Source organism: Ruditapes philippinarum, unplaced genomic scaffold (assembly GCF_026571515.1).
Source record: "Ruditapes philippinarum isolate M1 unplaced genomic scaffold, ASM2657151v2 ctg294_1_1_1_1, whole genome shotgun sequence".
NCBI lineage: Eukaryota > Metazoa > Mollusca > Bivalvia > Venerida > Veneridae > Ruditapes > Ruditapes philippinarum.
Genome location: NW_026860937.1, coordinates 181758 through 201983, shown reverse-complemented (window position 1 = coordinate 201983; position 20226 = coordinate 181758). Strand labels below are relative to the sequence as shown.

General features: G+C 31.6%; 1 protein-coding gene across 1 annotated transcript; it reads right to left on the bottom strand.

Annotated features, from left to right (window-relative positions):
• Positions 1 to 1640: 1640 nt before the first annotated feature.
• LOC132713983 (uncharacterized protein C20orf96-like) lies at positions 1641 to 19037 on the bottom strand. Its single transcript, XM_060696722.1, has 11 exons — positions 18839 to 19037; positions 16940 to 17103; positions 16183 to 16319; positions 15618 to 15676; positions 14909 to 15008; positions 14070 to 14169; positions 7438 to 7517; positions 6533 to 6610; positions 5012 to 5179; positions 2655 to 2797; positions 1641 to 2094 (listed from the first exon to the last, which is right to left on the bottom strand). Exons 2-11 carry the CDS (start codon positions 17100 to 17102, stop codon positions 2034 to 2036), a joined length of 1089 nt encoding a protein of 362 aa, XP_060552705.1. The 5' UTR covers position 17103; positions 18839 to 19037; the 3' UTR covers positions 1641 to 2033.
• Between the last annotated feature and the right edge of the window lie 1189 nt (positions 19038 to 20226).

Below are 20226 nucleotides of genomic sequence, written 5' to 3'. Positions count from 1 at the left end.
GGGAAGGGACATTTCAGCTCAATTAATGGAAGAAAACTTAAGTTGCTCATCTTGTGTATTTATAAATAAGACCATAATTATGGTGACATTCAAGCTCTTCTGTGGAATAAGGTTAAATAAGTTGCTCATTGTGCATTTATGAGCACATATTAAGGCTATAATTATGGGGACATTTAAGCTTTTGTAATGCAGGAAGAATGAAGTTGCTCATCTGTACATTTGCAACAAATATTTAAGGCCATAACTTGGTCGACGTTCAAGCTTCAGTAAAGCTTGGAGAAGTATCCCTATGTGCAATCTTTAAGGCATAAAATAGCTATTAAAACTGATACAAATATGAAAGCTCCCAGCTGAATCTTAAAATTGGCTTGTGAGGAATGGCAAGCTATCTGAATAAAAAAGAATATTTGTTTTGCATGTAAGATAGAAAGTATATTATATTTCAGAGTGAAATTTTTTCACAAGTGGCACAGCCAGAATATAACAGCTGGTGTTCACTTGTGAAAAACGAAAAACAAAATTGATCCTAAATACTAAAAGAAACAAATTTTTTTTTTCTTTCATGCAGATTTTAAGTTCTTTTGTTTTTGCCTTGTAACATTATTGTATTGAAATTGGTATTCACAAATTTTAACACAATCTTTAGGCATGATACTTGGACCTCATTTTATTCATATTTCATACATGAAAAACTATAATAGCCAGATGATCAACCTGTAGGTTTCTTACAAATTATTTTTCCTGAGCTGTTGACTTTGATCTCAAGATTTTCATTGGTCAAAGATTTTTGTTGATCAGAATCAAATACCGGAAATCTGACTTTTAGCATAATTTTTTTTTCTTTATACCCTCAGACCCTAGTCACTTTTTAGAATCCTACTAAGGCTAAGTATACCAGTACTTATAATTTCAGAAATATATTCACTATGTATTTTCAACACTGCCATAATAACAGAATACCAATGGTGTACCTTCTTTTAGTCCATGTTGACAATCCAGAGCATATCTCCAAACCCCACTTAGAAGTAAGGCTCCCACGTTTACAATTTTTTGTAAACGTTTACACGATTGCTAAGAACCGAAACGATACCGTTTAAACGGTGGTACCTCTATGTACTATATACACACCATGTATTTGAGTCGCCAAATGATGTCTTTCTTTCTATTTTTTAATATATGTACAAATAAAGAATGTGCAGGGCTCATCACGATTGAGTCAGCACACATTTTTTGCATTGTATCCCCATTTTTTACCAAAAATGTATTATGTGACGAGCAATTTTGCACGGTAATGCTGTGTGGAGGGTTGTAAGCACCCATTTTCCTTTTGTTTACTTTGGAATAAACCACTAGAATTGATAAAGTCCATGAATACAGGCAATGATTAAGAAATTTTGTAAAACAATATGGTCATTTCGATTAAACGGTAAACAATATCGTAAACGTTTATGAATGAAAATCGAAACGAATCCGTTTAAACATGTAATCGTGGGGGCCTTACTTAGAAGTCTGCCTATATATAAACTTAGGCCAAGCTTTGCCTCTGGATACTTATATAAAATTTATATAAATAAATATAAATACATAGCTTAAATGAACCCAATTTTTTAAAAATCAGATAATAAAATGGCAAGTAAATGCATAATATAAAATTTATTTGTTTCTATCACAGAAATACTGGGTACATCAAATAAACATTTTTTGCATTTAAACATTCAGTAACAAACAGTTCATATTGTGACATTAAATAACAAGAAAGTAAAAAGTATGAAACTTTCAACATCCTTTCATATTTATATTATATAAAATGCAATACTGAATATCATTCTCAACAATATACATGTATAGAAGAACAACATGTATAGTATCAAAATAAAGAAAATACTCCTTCATTTTTAATATCTGTCTAAAAATATACAAAGTTCATCCATTTTGTAAGCTACATTTGTCTTCCAAGAAATGTAGATACTGTGCCTCCATTTATGAAGAGTATTATTTAGTCATTGTGAACATTTGTGAGGATTAAAGCTGCGCTAGATCGGAAGCCATTTTTGTGTGGGTATATCAAGCACAACATCCATGTCTGGGGTACATCTGCAAGAGGAAATGATAATCAGTTATTGTAACTTAAACCTGAAGACTGTATTTAATTTTGCATTTCTTTTTTAAAATTTATTTTGTCCATATCTTTGTTTAATTGGGTTTTACAACACACCGACAGAGTATAGGTCATATGGCGACATTCCAGCATCAGTGCAGGAAGACCTTGGGTGCCCTTCCATGCATTACTTCAGGCACAACCGGGCATCTGAGTAGAACCACCGACGTTCCATAAGCTTGCTGGATAGTTTCCTCATTACAAAAGAATCCAAAGTTGCTGCCAAGATTCAAACCCACAGCAGTGAGCAAGTGGTTTGAAGTCAATGACCTTAACCACTCAGCCACGGCCACCCCATTTTAGTCCATGGACAGCAATCTCTTACTGTTTTATAAGATAAATTGAGATCAAGCTGTCCATGCATCTGGTTATAATCTAAGGAAAAGTGCATGAATGTTCAAAATGAAAGCAGTTTATGGCACAATTATTGTTATTATAAAGAGGTCACTACTGAACAAGATCCACTTGGCAGACATTTCACTGTAAAATAACTTACTTCTGTTGATAAAGGAAGAACTCTGGGAACATTTGTTGGCGGAGGTTTGTTTTAGGATCTCGTAACAGCCGTTTCACAGACCTCTCTAATTCTGCATTACTTCTCATTAATTCTTCTTGTTGCTTCTTATGAAGTTCTATTTCCTATAATGCAAAGAGCAGATTAAATTTCAAATACTACCATAATTTAATTGATGTTTCTTTTAATTAACAGTATGTTAGACAACATAATCTTCCTAGATCTAAAAATTAGAACTATGATAGTATTTTGACTCTATAATTCATGGTTTGAGTACAGTGTATTTGACTGTCACAGATTCTAATAGAATTCAAACAGTATTATTTCAATCCCAGACTCCAAAAAAGTTTTTTGACATAACATGACTGGAAATAATTTTTGAAGATTACCGTTAATGTTCCCTTTGATGTAGGTTCAGACCAATCACTTGTGATCATATGCTCACTTGTGAAAAATGATCGAAAATTGAAAAGTTTTGCACTCAAATCGGACAAAGAATAACATAAAAATATGATTTTCAATTTATTTCTGAGAATATTTATTAATTATCTTTAGCAAAATAACCTTTCTGTGTTAAGTGCTGATCTGTGACAGAAATTCAACTTTACGTTTTTTAAGGGTTTTGGACCTCAATGGAGTTCGTTTAATTGTAAACACTTGACACAGAAACAATGTCGACATTTAAACATACAGTCAACTATCGTTATCTCGACATCGCTTTTCTCGATATTTCGTTATCTCGATGACATTTTAAAAGTCCCGATTTTCTTCCTTCTTTATCTATATTGGGAATATTTGTTTATCTCGATATTTTTATTTCGATATTTTCAGTATCTCGAAATAAAATTTAAGCCCTGACAGTAATTTTCCCGCTATTATCCTTTCTTTATCTCGACTTATAATGTTCATCTCTCCCCCACAGAGGTGTGAAAAACACAAACCAGACGATAATCACTTAATAGCATGTGTCATAATGATGACTATGTTTGTAACAAGTCGAGCTTTGTTATTAACATATTGATTGACTTATGTCCAAATTGAGTGAATCTTCCGTTATTTATAAAATATTCAAACAGTGTATTAAATTCAATGTGACTTTAGATGTAAATGAAAAAAGTGTTCATTACTGTTCCGTTGGTAAACATCCGCTAATTTAACTTTGTTAAATATCGACTTTTGGATATAAGGCTCAAGAAAACAAGACATGGAGATATCATACTTTTTATTTATTTGACTTAAGTTATGCCCATGCCTTTGTAAAATCAGTTACTGCCTTGTTCAAACGAAAGTGCCGTACTGCAATGTTAAACTATCTTAGAATAAAACGTATCCGAAAATACTTCACCAAAGAAGCAGCTGAAATACTAGTTATAGCACTCGTAATGTCACACTTGGATTATTGCAATGTCATTCTTTATGGTGTATCCGATTTTGAATTGAAAAAAATGCAACGTATTCAAAACATGTGCGCTAAGTTAGTTCTGCAACGAAAGAAATTTGACAGTTCAAGGCAAGCACTGTTCGACCTTCACTGGCTGCCCATCAAATCTAGAATCGAATATAAAATTTTGACTTTTGTATACAATTGTTCAATCGGTCATGCTCCAAAATACCTTTCTGAACTCCTAACCAAACAAGTACCAAATACCCGACTACGTTCAGCTAAAACCTCTGAGAACTGCTACGTTATTCCATTCAATAAAAGAAAAACATTTAGTGACAGAAGTTTCGGAACTATTGGTCCAAAATTGTGGAATCCGCTGCCATTAGAGTTGAAACAATCTAAGAATATTGATGTATTTAAGAGAAATCTTAAAACACATTTTTTCAGAAAGTTTGAATCACTATTTTAAAATCTGAAATGAGATAAACATGAGTAACGTATAACTGATGACTGACAGTGTGATGAATGTGCAATGTAAATGAATGTTTTATTCTTTTTAATCTATTTGTAATCAAGTTACATGTATGTACATAATCTTATCTCATGCTACATGTATATCAATCAGTTTTATCATTTTATGGTCTCTGCAATTTTTTAAAAATATGTTAATTGGAATTGTATGTAAAAGCTTTAATTTCACTTGATGTTGATCCACATATTCTTATGCATTCACAATTTTATTCTTATTATTTATATGTACTGTACAACGCCGTTGAATATTGTTAAAAAGAAACAGGCGTTTAATTAGATAAAAAGTTTCAAGTTTCAAGTTCAAACCTTATATGTTTATCTCGACATTTCGTTATCTTGATATATTTTGGACGGTCCCGATGACTTCGAGAAAACGAGAGTCGACTGTAAGAAAATTTAGATTTTAAGTGACCAATAGACTTACTTTTTTCATGACCATATTTTGTAGCGCCATCTCTTTTAGACTCTCATGCATCATCTCTATTGCCGATTCTGTAACTTGTTTTGTGACATTATTTTGTGTCGTCTGCTTCTCACGCTCATATTTACTCAACTCTGTTCTTGTTATATGTTCCAGTTCTTCCTGATCTTCCTGTTGAAGTAAGTAAAATTTTCATGAAGATATTTGATAGAAATGAAATTTATCATAAGAATCTTTACAAAAACATGTAGTCAAAGTCATGTGACAAAGACATTAATAACTACATTGTATACATGAAAATCATTTATTTTAAGATTGTTCACAAATTTTTTTTAATGATTTTTTCTTACACCAATAATAAATAAAGTGAAAACCTTATAATAATGCATGCTTTTTAAGAATGGCATGAAAAATGACCATTATAGTCTGACTTTTAATCTAAGATTTGGTTACATCAAAGTGTAATATGTACTATGTTTAAAGTATAAAATTCAAGACAACATAAGGTTAACCTTAAGATAAATTAAAATCCTGAATGGTATTGAAAGATGGACAAGTTCATTAAAGACAAAAGCTAGACATTTAGCTGGAAGGCTTGCCTACTTAAATTCATACCATTTTAGCCTTATTGTTAGTGTTACATTAGAATAGGGGGGATTTACAGACAAGGATTTTTCTAAAAATAGATTCACTGATAAGAGATACACATAGCAACAGTTGCTCGGGTCGTACAAACATTTTGTCCGACCTGTTACCAGTCATATAAAATTTATATTACTTTCAGTGTGGAGTCAAAATTTCGGTAGGACAGCACGCACGACTATTCTAAGTGCTTGATAGTAAAAGAGCCTTGGTAATGTAAAATTTTCTAAGTTAATAAAAGGGCCAAAATTTTCTTTATATCCGTGTTACAGTTGGCCTTGAAGAAAGTTCTATTATGCTCTAAAAGAAGTGTATAAAATTTCAACTTGTTTCAAAGCCAGATGTCGATTAATATGAAAATATCTGAGGTGGTTTGCAACTTTAACATATCTAAGTAAAAAAAGGGCATAATTCTGTCTGATTGAGTTACCTCCTCCTGTCTAAAGGTTGGGGTCATGATGGTGAACAAGTGTGCAAAGTTTCAAAGCCATATGTCAATGGACTTTGAAAATATTTGAGGTGTAACAAAAACTTTAACATAAGTGGTTAGGTCGACACAGACGCTCGGGTAACTAGGATAGCTCTACTTATTTTTATTGAAAAGTGGAGCTAAAAATGATATGATTATAAAAAGGAAACAGTATGATAATGAAAATAATCTTTTAAAGAAAATAAATACAACTCGAAAATAAATTTATACCATGAAAATAAAACAGTCACAGTATCACAAAATACACATATATGTATTTGATAACTGAAAACTAAATCTATTAACATGAAATTACAAGAAAATATATAATGATAGGTGAAAAATATTATTATAGCTAGAACAGGAAAAATAAAATATTCACCTCATACTTTGAATTTAAATAACATGCTTACCTCATTTGAAATTTTTAAACTTTGGATTTCTTTCTGTAGGTTGGAAATTTTCATGGCTTTAACAGGGTATTCTTTATCCTGAAATTTATAAAGAACAGTGACATCAGATATCACCTAATACATATAATCAGTACAGGGAGCACATGACTTATAATGCTCCTCACTGTTTGAGCCTGGAAAATGCAAATATTCTCAAAGGGAGATAATAAAATCAATAAAAGTGAATGCTAGAGTTATGGGCCTTGTAAAGTAATCTTTCATAAAGACCAAGAAAACATGATGTGGTTGTGAAGAGCTTGCATGCAAAACCTTAACCAGAAATTTTAAAAGTTCACAGAGACACAGAGTACACATATTCAGACAAAGTAAATGTTAGAGTTATGAGTCTTGAGTAGAGACCTAAAACTAAGATCCCAAATAAATGTTTTAGTTTCAAAAGAATATCTTCAGTGGTTAATGAAATTGTATGCAAAGCGTTATCGAAATAATACCAAGGTGAGTAGGATAGCTCTTACTGTATTCCAGCTAAAACATGATATTTAATTTTCATATTCACTTTCAGATCCTTCCTTTAAGGTTTGGTACACATTAAATACCTTCAATATATACTACAAAATATTAGTCTATAAAACACTTTAATATACATGTAATGTAATCTGCATTATCAATGCTTAAAATAACCCTAACAGTGTCAATGGTACAGAAAGTGATGAGACTTTGTCATCATTATAGTCAGGCCAGCCTGAGCATGCATTACCTGTGCAGTCTGACAAGGCTCTATACTTTTGTTTGGTAAATTTTCGTATTTTCATATTGAAATCCATCTAACTATCAATGGCCTGTTCTAAATTCTAAGCAGGGCAAGTTCCATTACACTAATTCAGTATGTTCGGGGTTAAATGTACCTTGTAGTTTAATAAAACATGGAGCTCATCTTGTCTTTCTTTTAATCTTGCATCCACCTCAGCCACTTCCCTCTCCACCACTGAAAATATTACAGAGACAAAAATTAGTTTCAAATTTACTCTTTTTTCCCTATCAACCATGCTTCAAGCAAATTTCTAAAACATTTCAAACTACTCCCCTATCAAACATACAGAGCAGTCATGTGCATTATTACATGATATATGCACAGCCTAAAAATGATATGCTTACATGTGATATGAAATCAGATATGATATCATTAAATCAAATAATGTCATGAAAATAATCTCTCTGTTCAATGTAATTCAACATATTTTTATCAATTCTCATTTTATTAGGAATAGTTATTAATTTTGAACTGTGACATAGTACAATAATGCATGATTTAATATTATTGAAATGCTTTGTAAATTAATCACTGAATTCTATGAGCCTTTGGGGTTATATATTGAAATCAAATTGTGCATTATTTTACAAAAGACAACACACTCAAAATTGATATCTTTTTCCCAAGCACAACATTCAATATAGATGCAATGTTTAATGAAATTAAATTTCAAAGATAAGTAAAACACGGTAGATCTAACAAATATCTAACAATTTCACAAAACTATACTCCTTGAATATAAAATTCATATGAGCAATGTCATGACAAAACCAACATAATGGGTTTGCGACCAGCATGGATCCAGACCAGCCTGCGCATCCGTGGAATCTAATCAGGATCCATGCTGTTCGCTATCAGTTTCTCTACTTGTAATAGGGTTTGTAAGCGAAACAGCATGGATCCTGATCAGACTGCGCGGATGCGCAGGCTGGTCTGGATCCATGCTGGTCTCAAACCAACTATGTTGGTTTTGTCATGACACCGCTCATATGTTTGTTCAACTATCAATGCTTTTACACTGAAAATTCAATGTTATATTGAATTAAAAGTACATGTACATGTTATTTCAAATTTTGTTTTCTCCCTAAAGGCAACCTGCTGGACACTGGCCCAGTTCTTACAATTCTAAAAGAAAGTTTTACTTACACATATTACTCATAAAAACAAAACATAACAATACATACAATTTATAGAATGACACTATCTTGATAACAAAGTATTTTTTAAAATGTAATTGAAAATTAAAATTTTATTTCCTCATCTCACCGCATATTTGTCTGAAATTCAAGAATTTAAGAACACTTGTACTTTGAACATCAAATTTCTTGTTAAGCTATTATACTAAACAGCAAAAATATCATTCACCGTAAAACCATTAAAACCACTGATAATGATCATCTTGACCTGAATCTATGTCTAAAACTTAATTATAATCTAAAACCTGCACAGTAAATTTTCTTATTTCCTGAAATTTCAATCAGACTTTGTCATTTAACTTAATGGAAATGCTGCCGTAACTAGATTTCCTTAACAATAAAACATGTTTTACAATTTCAGCTGTTATTGAATATCTTGGGAGTTAGTTTAAAGAAGAAAAAAAAGAGAAAAAGAGAAAAAAAAAGTTCTTATTTAATTTGGGAGTTAGTTTAGACAACAACAAAAAAGCCCCAAAAGAGAATAAAAGCGAAAACAACAAAACAGTTTTATTATCATTAGGGTTAGTGATGTAATTTGAATTGAAGAAATGTGAACGTATTGATAAAATTGTGTCTATATCAGTGATTCCACTTAAATATATCTACTTCAAACAAAAATGTAGTGTTTTGTTTCTCTGGTTAGGTTTAATATGTTGGCTGATTTCTGCCATTTTGTGTCTTCGCCCCTCAAAAGTCAAGGGCTAAAGTTATTATGTCTCCAACGTTGACTTTTGAGAGTGCTGACAAGAAGACAAAAGACCTTTTTCTTTAAAATTATTGTGTCAGTAGTTCAAAGTCTTCATATTTGCGCCCTATATTTGTCATGCTATTACCTCAAAATGCAAAAGGGGAGGACACTATAATTGGCCAATATATCAAATAAATATATAAAATAAATTTGCATGAAATTCTATAAAAATCATTTGATGTCAATTATAAAAGTTGGATTTTATCAAATTAAACGAAAATGACTAAAAATGTATCTAAACACCAAAAATGCTGCATTTAAACCTCCATTTGAGTACCAGTACTCCAACAAATGCTGCATTTAACCTCAATTTGAGAAACACAAAATTAATGATTCAGTGAAACCTCCATTTTGTACAATACGAATGCTGCATTTTAACCTCCATTTGCTATTACTGGAGGGAAAGAAAAGCACTTCAACCCTCTGAATGTTTGCACTGACAATCACTTGCCAATAATCCATCTATATAGAGCCAAACCAGCCTTACAGTCTGTCCAAACCACACACACTTGGTGGTCACACCTGATCCCACCTTGCTCAGCCCTTATCAACTTTCAGTAATTTTTATATTTGTAACATGACCTTTGGCATATATGTTTCAACCATAGAAGGTGTTTGAATTCAATTTCTGTGTAAATTTTTAAAAAATCCCATAATTCTCATGGCAACTGAATAAAACAAATTTCAAAATTAAGACAGATGTCCCACTTATGTTATAATGTTAAAAGTCACTAATAATACTTGACAAGGGCATAGGATCTGGGTCTGACCTCCTAGTGTCTGTGGTCCAGACCATTTACAGTTGGCCATTTAATCTTAGCTGGCCTGACTCTATAGGTGGCATATAGGCCTGCAATTATCTACAAAAACACATCCAAAGGGTTAAAATAATTATATACTTTCTGTTTACAGATAGTTTAAAGTTATGAGAAAATTAAGATTCTGTTTAGACTACAATAACAATATTAATATAAGTGAATAAAATGTAAATAAAGAACAATGAGACGGTGGCCAAAAATTACAATCATTAGTTTCTTCTTATCTACATTATTACTTTCCAAAAAATAAAAATTGGAATCACAACCCCACCATTCCGAAGAATAGAGGGGACTTTGACTTTGCAAATTTCAAACTCCTGGTAAAGGCCGTGCTGTCTTGCTTGGCTGCAGAAAGCCCAGTTAATTGCCACAAGCCAACTTGGAGCCATTACATTACTATTAAATTGATCCAACAGTGGAAAAACAGATGAAAGTAAAATATGACTTATTTCCCGGGAATGAATGGACCCCAGTATGTCTGTTGCCCTTTAATTTTAGAAAATAATGATTGCAATAAAGGGACCACCATCTTATACAGAAAATGTGTATCAGCTAGTGTAATCTTTTAATCAAAACTTTTATTAGTTTTAACAATATCCATCAGTCTATAGAAGTATTAAATTTTAAAGTAACTTAAAGATGTTTCACAAGCAATCACAAGTTATAACTCATAATTATAATACTAAGAACATGTAAATACATGTATAAAACAAAATACAACCACCTAAATATGTTTGTAACGCCCAGCACAAAGGCATATAATAAATACTGGTATATAATTATGTTATTCAGGTTTGGTTTAAATAATATTTTTATAAATATTTCCTACAGATTGTATGAATTTCAAAAAGTTCATTCAATATTTCTAACAGTCTGTGAAAATTTGTAGTTTTCTTATTGTCCACTTTATGAACAAATATGATAATGCTTCACATCAATTTAATGTGCCTCTGGTGTGATCCTTAAACCCTTTCCCCCATGAGCATATTGTGAAAAATGGCCATTTTCACTGAAAAGCCTCCTCTTACAAGTTCAAACTGCTATGAAACTATGAAATATGCTTCAATACTAATCAAACTTGGCACAAATGTTGACTGGACCATTGCCTTTGTAACGACATGCTCAGTCTTAAATTTCCTGTTACCATGGCAACAAGGGGACATCTCAAAATTGCCAAAAATCACTATTTTGCCTCGATTTTTTCCATCAAAATTTATTTCAAAGTGCTGCAACTTCTCAAGGGATTGAGATAGAGTCAAAGGCTTTTCAGCGTTGGTTACACGTTACCTTATGATCGACCTGGGGTCATTTTAAGCCTCTCACAAGTCCAAAATTTTCTTGGCGATGAGGGGGACTCCGCCCCCCTTCAAACCCCCGAAGGGGGCACATCCCCCTTCTGGCAACCCCCTGATGTATCTTTTGGATGGGGGGGGGGGGGGGGCGGCGCCGAAAAAGTGCTCACTTTTTTAGCAACATTTCTCAAACGAAAACATGTGTTTGGGGCCCAAATAGGACATTTTTTCACTATTTCAGGCCTAAAAGGGGGGGGGGGGTCGAAAGTGCATTGTTTCGCGTATATATAAGGTAAAGGGTTAAACTGAAAATAACCCTTTAACATGTACCTAAATTTCACAAACAAATTTTCACAAACTATTTCAGAATTTCAGATAATAAGATGCATGTTATCCTCATCAAGAAAATACATGATTTTGATAAATAATAAAGGAGATGATATAAATAAATATGTAATAATGTGAAACATCTATTCAAAATAATGAAAGTTATGCAGGTATTGGGATATACAAAACATATAAATTTTTGTTTAACCAAGTAGACTCTAGTCCCAATCATGTTAAAAGTTCATTTGTAAAATCCAGGGATGTCAGTATCATATGCTTGTAATCAACATTAACCCTGCTAAAAAAATATGTTATAGACTTGTCTTGCTCTCAATTTGGAAGGGACCCCTTACAATTTTAGGGATATAAACACACGTATCATGTAATAGAGTTTCACCTAAAATGGCCTTGTACTAAATTGTACTTTAAAAGGACTCTTTACTTAATACTTACATGACTTTTTTTGAATATACATATGTTGACTCAGAATAAGACTAAATGTACTGTAAATGAATGTATATTATTATGTTCATGTAGATACAATAGTATTTTTAAATGTAAATTATTGTCAGAAATCTTAAAGAATTGCACCATTTGCCCATGATATTACACTTTTTGACCCTATCATCAGAACTTGCTGGCATCATGATCTTTTACTTTATTGAACCTTTAGAATACTACAATAATGTCTTATAAGTCTACCTGATTCTGACAAGTTCCCTTAAAATAACAATGAACAGATCTAAATTTATAGCAGGACAAATCCAATACAAAAATTCATGGGGTAAAAAATGTGTTATGTATGTATATCCAATCAATAACGTGCATAACTTATACATAATACTGCAAATATATGTTGTTTCCTGCTTGTAAAATTCCCCTTTGCTATTCTTTTCATTGTAATAAATTTAAGTACACAAATTCTACCAATATCAAACATTTCAGATCATAAAGATACCTGTATCAAATTCTTCAACAGATTTTCTGAGAAAAAAAAATGAAAACATCTCTTAATGATTTTCAAAGAAATAATAATTGAAATTTTTCACATATCAAATCAAACAGTATATCTTCCAGCTAAAAAAGAATTCTTTATCAGCCAGTCTACATGTATTTGCAGTATTATTATGTAATAATATTGAAATATAAGAGAATCCCTGACCAATGATTAATATAACAGAGGTGTATTGTTTTCTGTAACTAATTGTGTCCTGTTATTAAATTACCTTTCAATTCTATCCATAAAAGAAATAAATTATATAATTACACATCATATAAAACAATATCAATACTGCTGAAAAAAATCAGGAAATCTGTTTTAATGAATATGAAAACTCTATTTGCATGACTGTTTTGATTTTGATGAAGATGGATTTTTAGCTGCCCCTTCTATGCATTATTTCAGGAAAATGTGGGTGCCAAAGTAGAACCATCCATAAACTAGCTGGATAGTTTCCTCACAAGAAAACTAAAGTCCCTCGCTGGGCAGTAAGAGGCAAATAATTTAAAATCAATAACTTCAACCACTCAGTCATGGTGGCTCGATCTAGAATCTATAAAAATTTATAATGTCAAAAGTTGCTGCTTTAACTAATTTAGAAAGATGTCATTTTCTACCTATGAAATATTTCTGGCACAATCACCATTCATATAGAACAATCAGCATGATTGTATAACATTATATAAACTAAACTGTCATAATTATAAAAGAATTTTATGATTACATGTATTAAAATAGCAAGTACTGCAATACTGAGGGGCAAAACAGGGCTGAACTATCTTGACCTTTCAACTTGGCAACAGAAGCCAGGCGTTATGTAAATATTCTACCATTATGTTATCGGATAATTTTCAATTCATGAAAGATGGTACAAATCTCATACTTAATTACTAGAATTACATTTTATCCTATTGTTAAACAAATGGTATTAACAAATTAAAAAAGTCATTCAACATTTAACTCAGAAAAATAAAGATTACATCTTTGGTGTGCTTAATAAAAGACACAGAAAAAAAGTTGTAGTACATGTATAATATATGTCTTTCAGACACGGTGAAAAATATCAGAAATTTACTGAATATCTATTACAGACACAGGCAATGAAATATAAAATCATACTATGAAATATTAATATATTGTAAACAAAATTATACTGAGAAAATATTAAATAGCGATATATAATATGATAATTTCATCATTCACAAAATAATATTTAAGCTACAATGTTCAATGACTATACTGTGTGTGCATGTGTGTACACTGTGCAATGTATGAATGTTGCAAATTGCCAAAACAACAAAGAAAACAAATTTAGATAACAAAAAATTATACCAACAATACTTACTTTCCATTTTTCGTTTGAGTCGTACTTTTGCAGCAGCCAAATCTTCTAAAGCTTGTGAATGTTCTTTTTTGAAATGTGTATTTAATGTGGCTATACCACCCTGAATAATATAGTGATATGTAAATCAAGACTAATTATAGCATTATAATACTGAATATAATTACATGGAGCTAAATATGACTATTAATGAGCACATAACTTGAAACATCCATGGTAGGACATTAGACAGGACCTCAGTTTTAAAAGTTTCTGACTCCAACTAAAAGTCTTAAAAATGACATTTTAAAAACCTTGGACCTGCCTTGTACTTTACACCATGCATAAATATTAATAAATTATTACCTCTGGTAAGGAGGATTTTTGTATTAATTGCACATACTTTAAACAAAATGAAATTTCAAATGAAAACACTTCTGCAGCAAACTGTCTATATTGGTTTCCGTTAGTGACTAGAAATTAATGTCGAGTTATCACTCATTCACAACAGGCTCGGTTTTATGTAACACTAACATTTAAATGGTCATATGATGACTTTCCAGCTTTATTAGTGGAGGAACTCTGATGCTTCTGCAAGCTGGAACCTGAGTATAGTACGCTTGCTTCATTAGTCACATGAAATGATCTAAACTTACTTGGCAGGATTTAAGAAATCCACATAGGTGAGGGATAACAAATCTCTCAAAGATGGAATAAACAACTTATAATGTAACATGGGCACAATCCCGAAGCTTAAACTTTAAAATAAAAAGAGTGGACCAATATTAATATTTACAGTTTTTACTACTGGTAGTTAAAATTCAATATTTAAATTAAGAAAAAAATAAATAGTAAAAAGTTACCCTGTATTTTTCATATTTCCGCAACAGTCCTTTGACATCATCTAGTGTGTTGTGTTCTTTTGATTCTATTTCATCCCTAAGCACTATGTTCTGTTCAATACTGCTAGCAGTTAAGATTTTAAACTTAAAGAAGCGTACATTTTTGTAAGTTTGTACTGACCAAACTTTATTTGTAAAAAATATTTCTTCTATACAGTCAATCTTGTTTTTCTGTGAATAGTGACAGAAATACAACATTACAAGAAACTTGTTACTTTTATATACCAGTAGACAAAACTGAGTAAATGTTCACCTTTTTTTATTGTAAGTTGTTATGTCTCATATTTTGCAAGTAAACATTTAGCAATATCATTTTAACACAGGGAATCTAACCAAACTGTTCAAGATTCAACAAATATTTTCTTTTAGTTTTATGTGTGTATCAGTATCTGACATCAAATATAGTTTGATATCATAAGATTAATATTGATTACTTCTAATCTGAATCCAGTAAGTTCCTGTGTTTCTCAATTTAAGGAGCATAGAAGAGAGCAGGGTCTAGTCCTTGTACTTTCAGCTGAAATATTGTGCTATTTTATGTATGGGCAATATACCTACCTTGAAGAGATCAAATGAGAATATGATCAAAAGCAAAGATTTCTTAAAAGTAAATGTTTGTATGATACTTCACTTTTTAACTTTAAAGACAATGTTTTTTCCCAAAGGATACAGTTCAGCATATCTTTTTTCATATTCATCTAAAGTTTGTTTCCTTGTCTTGATTCTTAACTGAAAAAAAAACAAGGTTAAAATATATAGGTAAGAAATTTAACATTCTTAAGATCTGAATATTCAACAACAAATATACCTTTTAGAAGTCTTTTCTAATAAGTGTAAATGACAGTTCAGGTGCCAATGAGCAATAACAATATCATAATAATTATGAACATTATTCAGTGCAATATGCCATCTTTGTATGCACATTGAAAAAAAATCCTCCAAATACAAGAAAAAAATCTTTCAATACAATCTAAAATCTTTAAATGCAATAATTTGCCAATATCAATAGCAAAGGTCTAAATGGTGGGATGGCCTTGTGGTTAAGGTGTCTGCCTCTCAACCCAGGGATCATGGGTTTGAACCTCACTGTAGTCATGACCATGTTTCCTAATAAAACACTGCTTGGTTCCAAGAAGTTGACTATGGAGTGTGGTTCAAATTTACAAGCTTTACATTCACAATCGATAGCTAAAATATAAAAGTTCAAAACTAATAATAAAAAATTAAAATAATACTTCTAAAATTTTCAATCTTTCTGTCCGTTCTTTATCTTCTTCTTGTAGCCTGGCATGTTCTTTTTTCTCCCTGTATGACATCTGACCATGACGACATGATTCTGCCGAGGCTGCCCGCTTTGCTTGCTCTTTTTGTGCTACAAACAACACATATTCAGCTAAATTATTTTACTATTTATAAACAACAACTATTCAGTAACCTTATCATTCAATAAAACATAGTAAAATTATCTGACGATAAATGTTGCAAATAAATGCTGCAAGTAGTATTATTGAGGTAATAATTGACATAAATCAAGTTACATTTCCTTACATGTAAAAACTATGGGAAAAAAATAGCATAGAAGACACTTCCAGCTATTTTGATAATATTCTAATTCCTGCCTATATAAATACATGTACTGTACACTATATCAGGCTTTTTTTCAAAACCTTATCATTTGACACCTTAGCGCTGTAATGGGTAAACTCCTATTAAATTTTGAAAGGAGTTAACTCATTACAGCACTAATGCTCAATAAATTAGATAGTCAAAGATCTCTGTAGATGGTCCCTCTGTATAGCAATAACCTCTATTCAACAATATCAATTCTTTCCAAATACTTCACAATAAATTTAACCTCTCTGGAGTAACACAACCAAAATCTGTATTGATCTCCAAAAGGGTGTTGCTCTGAAAACATTGAACAACACTAAGCGCTAGATAAACAAAATATTAATTTTGAATATGTCAGTGAAAAACAATAATTTGAAGTACCTTCTCTTACAGTTGGCCTTGTTTTTGTTTTCCTTGTCCATTTGTCATAATCGGTAAAATTGACATCAAATTGTGTACCAAGCTGCTGTAAAAGTTCATCGTTCTCAAACTGTGAGCGATCAATCCTACTAGTGGCTCTCTTACCCCAGTCTGATGACATCATTCTATATAATATACAAAAATAACTTATCGATAAAGAAGAAACATAGATATGAATATTTATTTCATCCTTTGATCTGAATTGTATGCGATCATGCAGATGCCTGAACCGAGCAATATTTAAACTGTTAGCTAGCCTGTAAGTAAAGAAAATATTCACTTCGGTCAATTTTGCTTCCTGTCAATAGATGAACTTGTTATTAATAATTTTAGCAACATACTGCCATATGAGGCCCATGTAAGAGCTTGCCATGTAACACTACCTGTATGGAGATAAGCAGATGATAAGATGAATACTTGTTTATTCCACAGAATTTTGTGCTATATAATCCAGCTATAAATAAATGATTTTGCTTTGATGTATAAAATAGCATGCATAGAGGCACTTCATTGCATATGCACTGTGATAACTGTACAAGGTAACTACATGTTCTAGAGTTTATCTGGAATTAATTAAATGTTCTCTTCAACAATTATAAATTAAAGAAGTCCATATTTTTTAAACATTTCATTGAAACATAATTTTATAAGAATAAATAATATTATATATACTATTATAACTCATAATTGTATTTATTTTACATCTTTATCAAATTTAAAGAAGGTGCCGAAGAGACCAGGATTTTGAGGGTGAAACGTCCAGGGCCAAAACTTCCAGGAGGTGAAACGGGAAAAGAGTCAACTCGGCCCTATACCAACTCGGCACGGGTCAACTCGGCCCACTTTACAAAAATATATATAACGTATTAACTTTGCTTTGCATGTTGTTAAGGTAAATGAATAATAAGAAATATCTTATTATTATATAATTATACATTGTACTTCTTCTGAAATAAAGTATATTTAGAAAAAATGTTATTTATCTGTCTTGCAGATTCGATAAAATTAATATAGATCTAGATTCTAATAAAATGTGTTTGTAAAGTAATATTTAAAAAAATATGAAACAAAAACGTGTTTACTTAATATCATAAGCTTCTAATTAAATCTTCCGTATAAGCGCATTGATTGCTGCCGAAATTCATTTGCACGTGTCATACGTTTTTTTTCTTCTATCAAATAGAAAGACCTTGCCTGTGCATTATCTAGTTAAAGTAATAAAGAACAGAACAGAAGTTAAATATGTAGAAATACAGTGAGATACGCAATCGTTTATCTTTACTCGCAATTCTACTGATAAGAAAAGCTTGTCTGCTGCTAGTTCAAAACTGTCAATCTGTGTATTATAAATAATTACAATAATTACAATAAATAGTGTTAACACAAACCTAAATATTGATTATTGAAAAGTGGGCCGAGTTGACCCGTGCCGAGTTGGAATAGGGCCGAGCTGACTCGGGGGCCGAGTACGTTTTAGGGCCGAGCTGACCCGGATTCTGTGAAACGTCTAGATACCTTTGAGTATCAACTTTCATGAATAAAGCAAGTGTGAAATATCTTCTTTGCTATTCAATAAATATATGTATTCATGTTGTAAACCCGATCAGGCAATGTGACCAGCCTGGTTAAGATATGGAAATGAAATAATGAAAAATGACTTTTGTGGCATCAATGTATGACAGTCACATTTTTCTCCATGTGCGACTATTCAATCTTGTTAATCGTGATATGATGTCCGTTAACATCATCCAGTATAATCAAATAATTGTTACGTATTTATGCTCACAAATAATTAATCAATGTTGTGCGAGTGTATTATCATTGTTTATCAATAGGATTATAAATTCTAACGAGACTTGCCTATCGTTTTTTTCTCTTTCGTAAATTTGATTTTAAAATTGGTGGAATGAGTCTCCAAGTAAAACTCTTTTCTGAAACATTGGTCAGGACTTTTAACACATATATTGCCTTCTATTTTTCCTTTACATTTTGTTTACAGCGGAAATTATCAAACAGGAAATAGAAATTTTGCTTCAGTCGGCCATATTGATTGAAATTGTCATGACAACTAAAGAGTATTTTCGGGGGAGATAATTTGGGTTAAACACCGCTAATTTATTTCCCTCTGTCTATTTTGATATGTTTTATTGTTAAAAACGATAACTTATAGAGGATATTTGTTTAGTTCAGTGTAAGATCGGAATATATTTCACCGAGTGAGCACCAAAAGGTATATTTCACGAGTGGCGCAGCCACGAGTGAAATATGAACTTTTGGTGTTCACAAGGTGAAATATATTTCGATCTTACACTAAACTAAACAAATTTTCTTTTTATTACATGCAAAGAAACGTTTTAAAAAGACATTAAACCTAATACTGAATGAAAAGCGCGCCAAATAATAATACAACGTGACGTCATTTACGACGTCACGGCATTAAGTTGGTACCCAGTACTGTGCACGCTGGTATTTCACTGAAACAACGTGAGGGGCTTAAATTCAAAACAGTGAAATTATCAAAGTGGTAATTTCACTGTTTCAAACAGTGAAATTACCAGTTTTATATCACTGATATATTTCTATAAACCACCGAAAAGCATGTAATAAATCATAATATTCCTACTACCTAACAATTTGTTCCAAAAAATCTCTTAACGAGAGATCACTTACTGTTCAGTTTAAGTGGCCTCAATGGAAATTAAATTATGAAATAACAAAAAATGGAAGTCATAAAATGAAAAATTGCTCACTGAGAAACTACTCAAAGCTAGTCCAACTAATTGTGTCAAAGAGTCATCAAGATAATTTTGGATTGGCAATGTCATTTTCAAACGGTTTTTTTTTAAAGATTTGACATCTTATAAAAAAAAACAGTCTGTTAAATGGGTCAAACTGTTGTCGCCAAATTAATTAGGTTTACTCAAAGCAAACTAAAAAGAACTTTCTCCATACTGCATGAACTGTTTAAATACACTGTGAATTTCTTACTGAATCTTGGACATTGGTCACTGCAAATTACTTATTATCTAAGACATTGCTCACTGGACAATACTTACATAATCTATGAAGTCCACTGAACAATATACTTTAATTGTACCTAGGACATTGCTCACTGTACTGACACTACTCATTGAATCGATGGGCCTAACTCACTGGAAATTATTCATCTTGCATCTGGAAATTTTTTTACTGAACATTTCTCTTTCCATGTAAGACATCACCCACTGAACATCGTTCATTACAGCTTG

Excerpts from the sequence above, each read along its gene's own strand:
- LOC132713983 (XM_060696722.1), bottom strand. The coding sequence starts at position 17,102 with ATGATGTCATCAGACTGGGGTAAGAGAGCCACTAGTAGGATTGATCGC. Across the intron at positions 15,009-15,617 it reads GAAAAAAGATATGCTGAACT|TATTGAACAGAACATAGTGC; the intron begins GTATCCTTTGGG and ends AACTGCTAGCAG. Across the intron at positions 14,170-14,908 it reads GGAAATATGAAAAATACAGG|GGTGGTATAGCCACATTAAA; the intron begins GTAACTTTTTAC and ends TATATTATTCAG.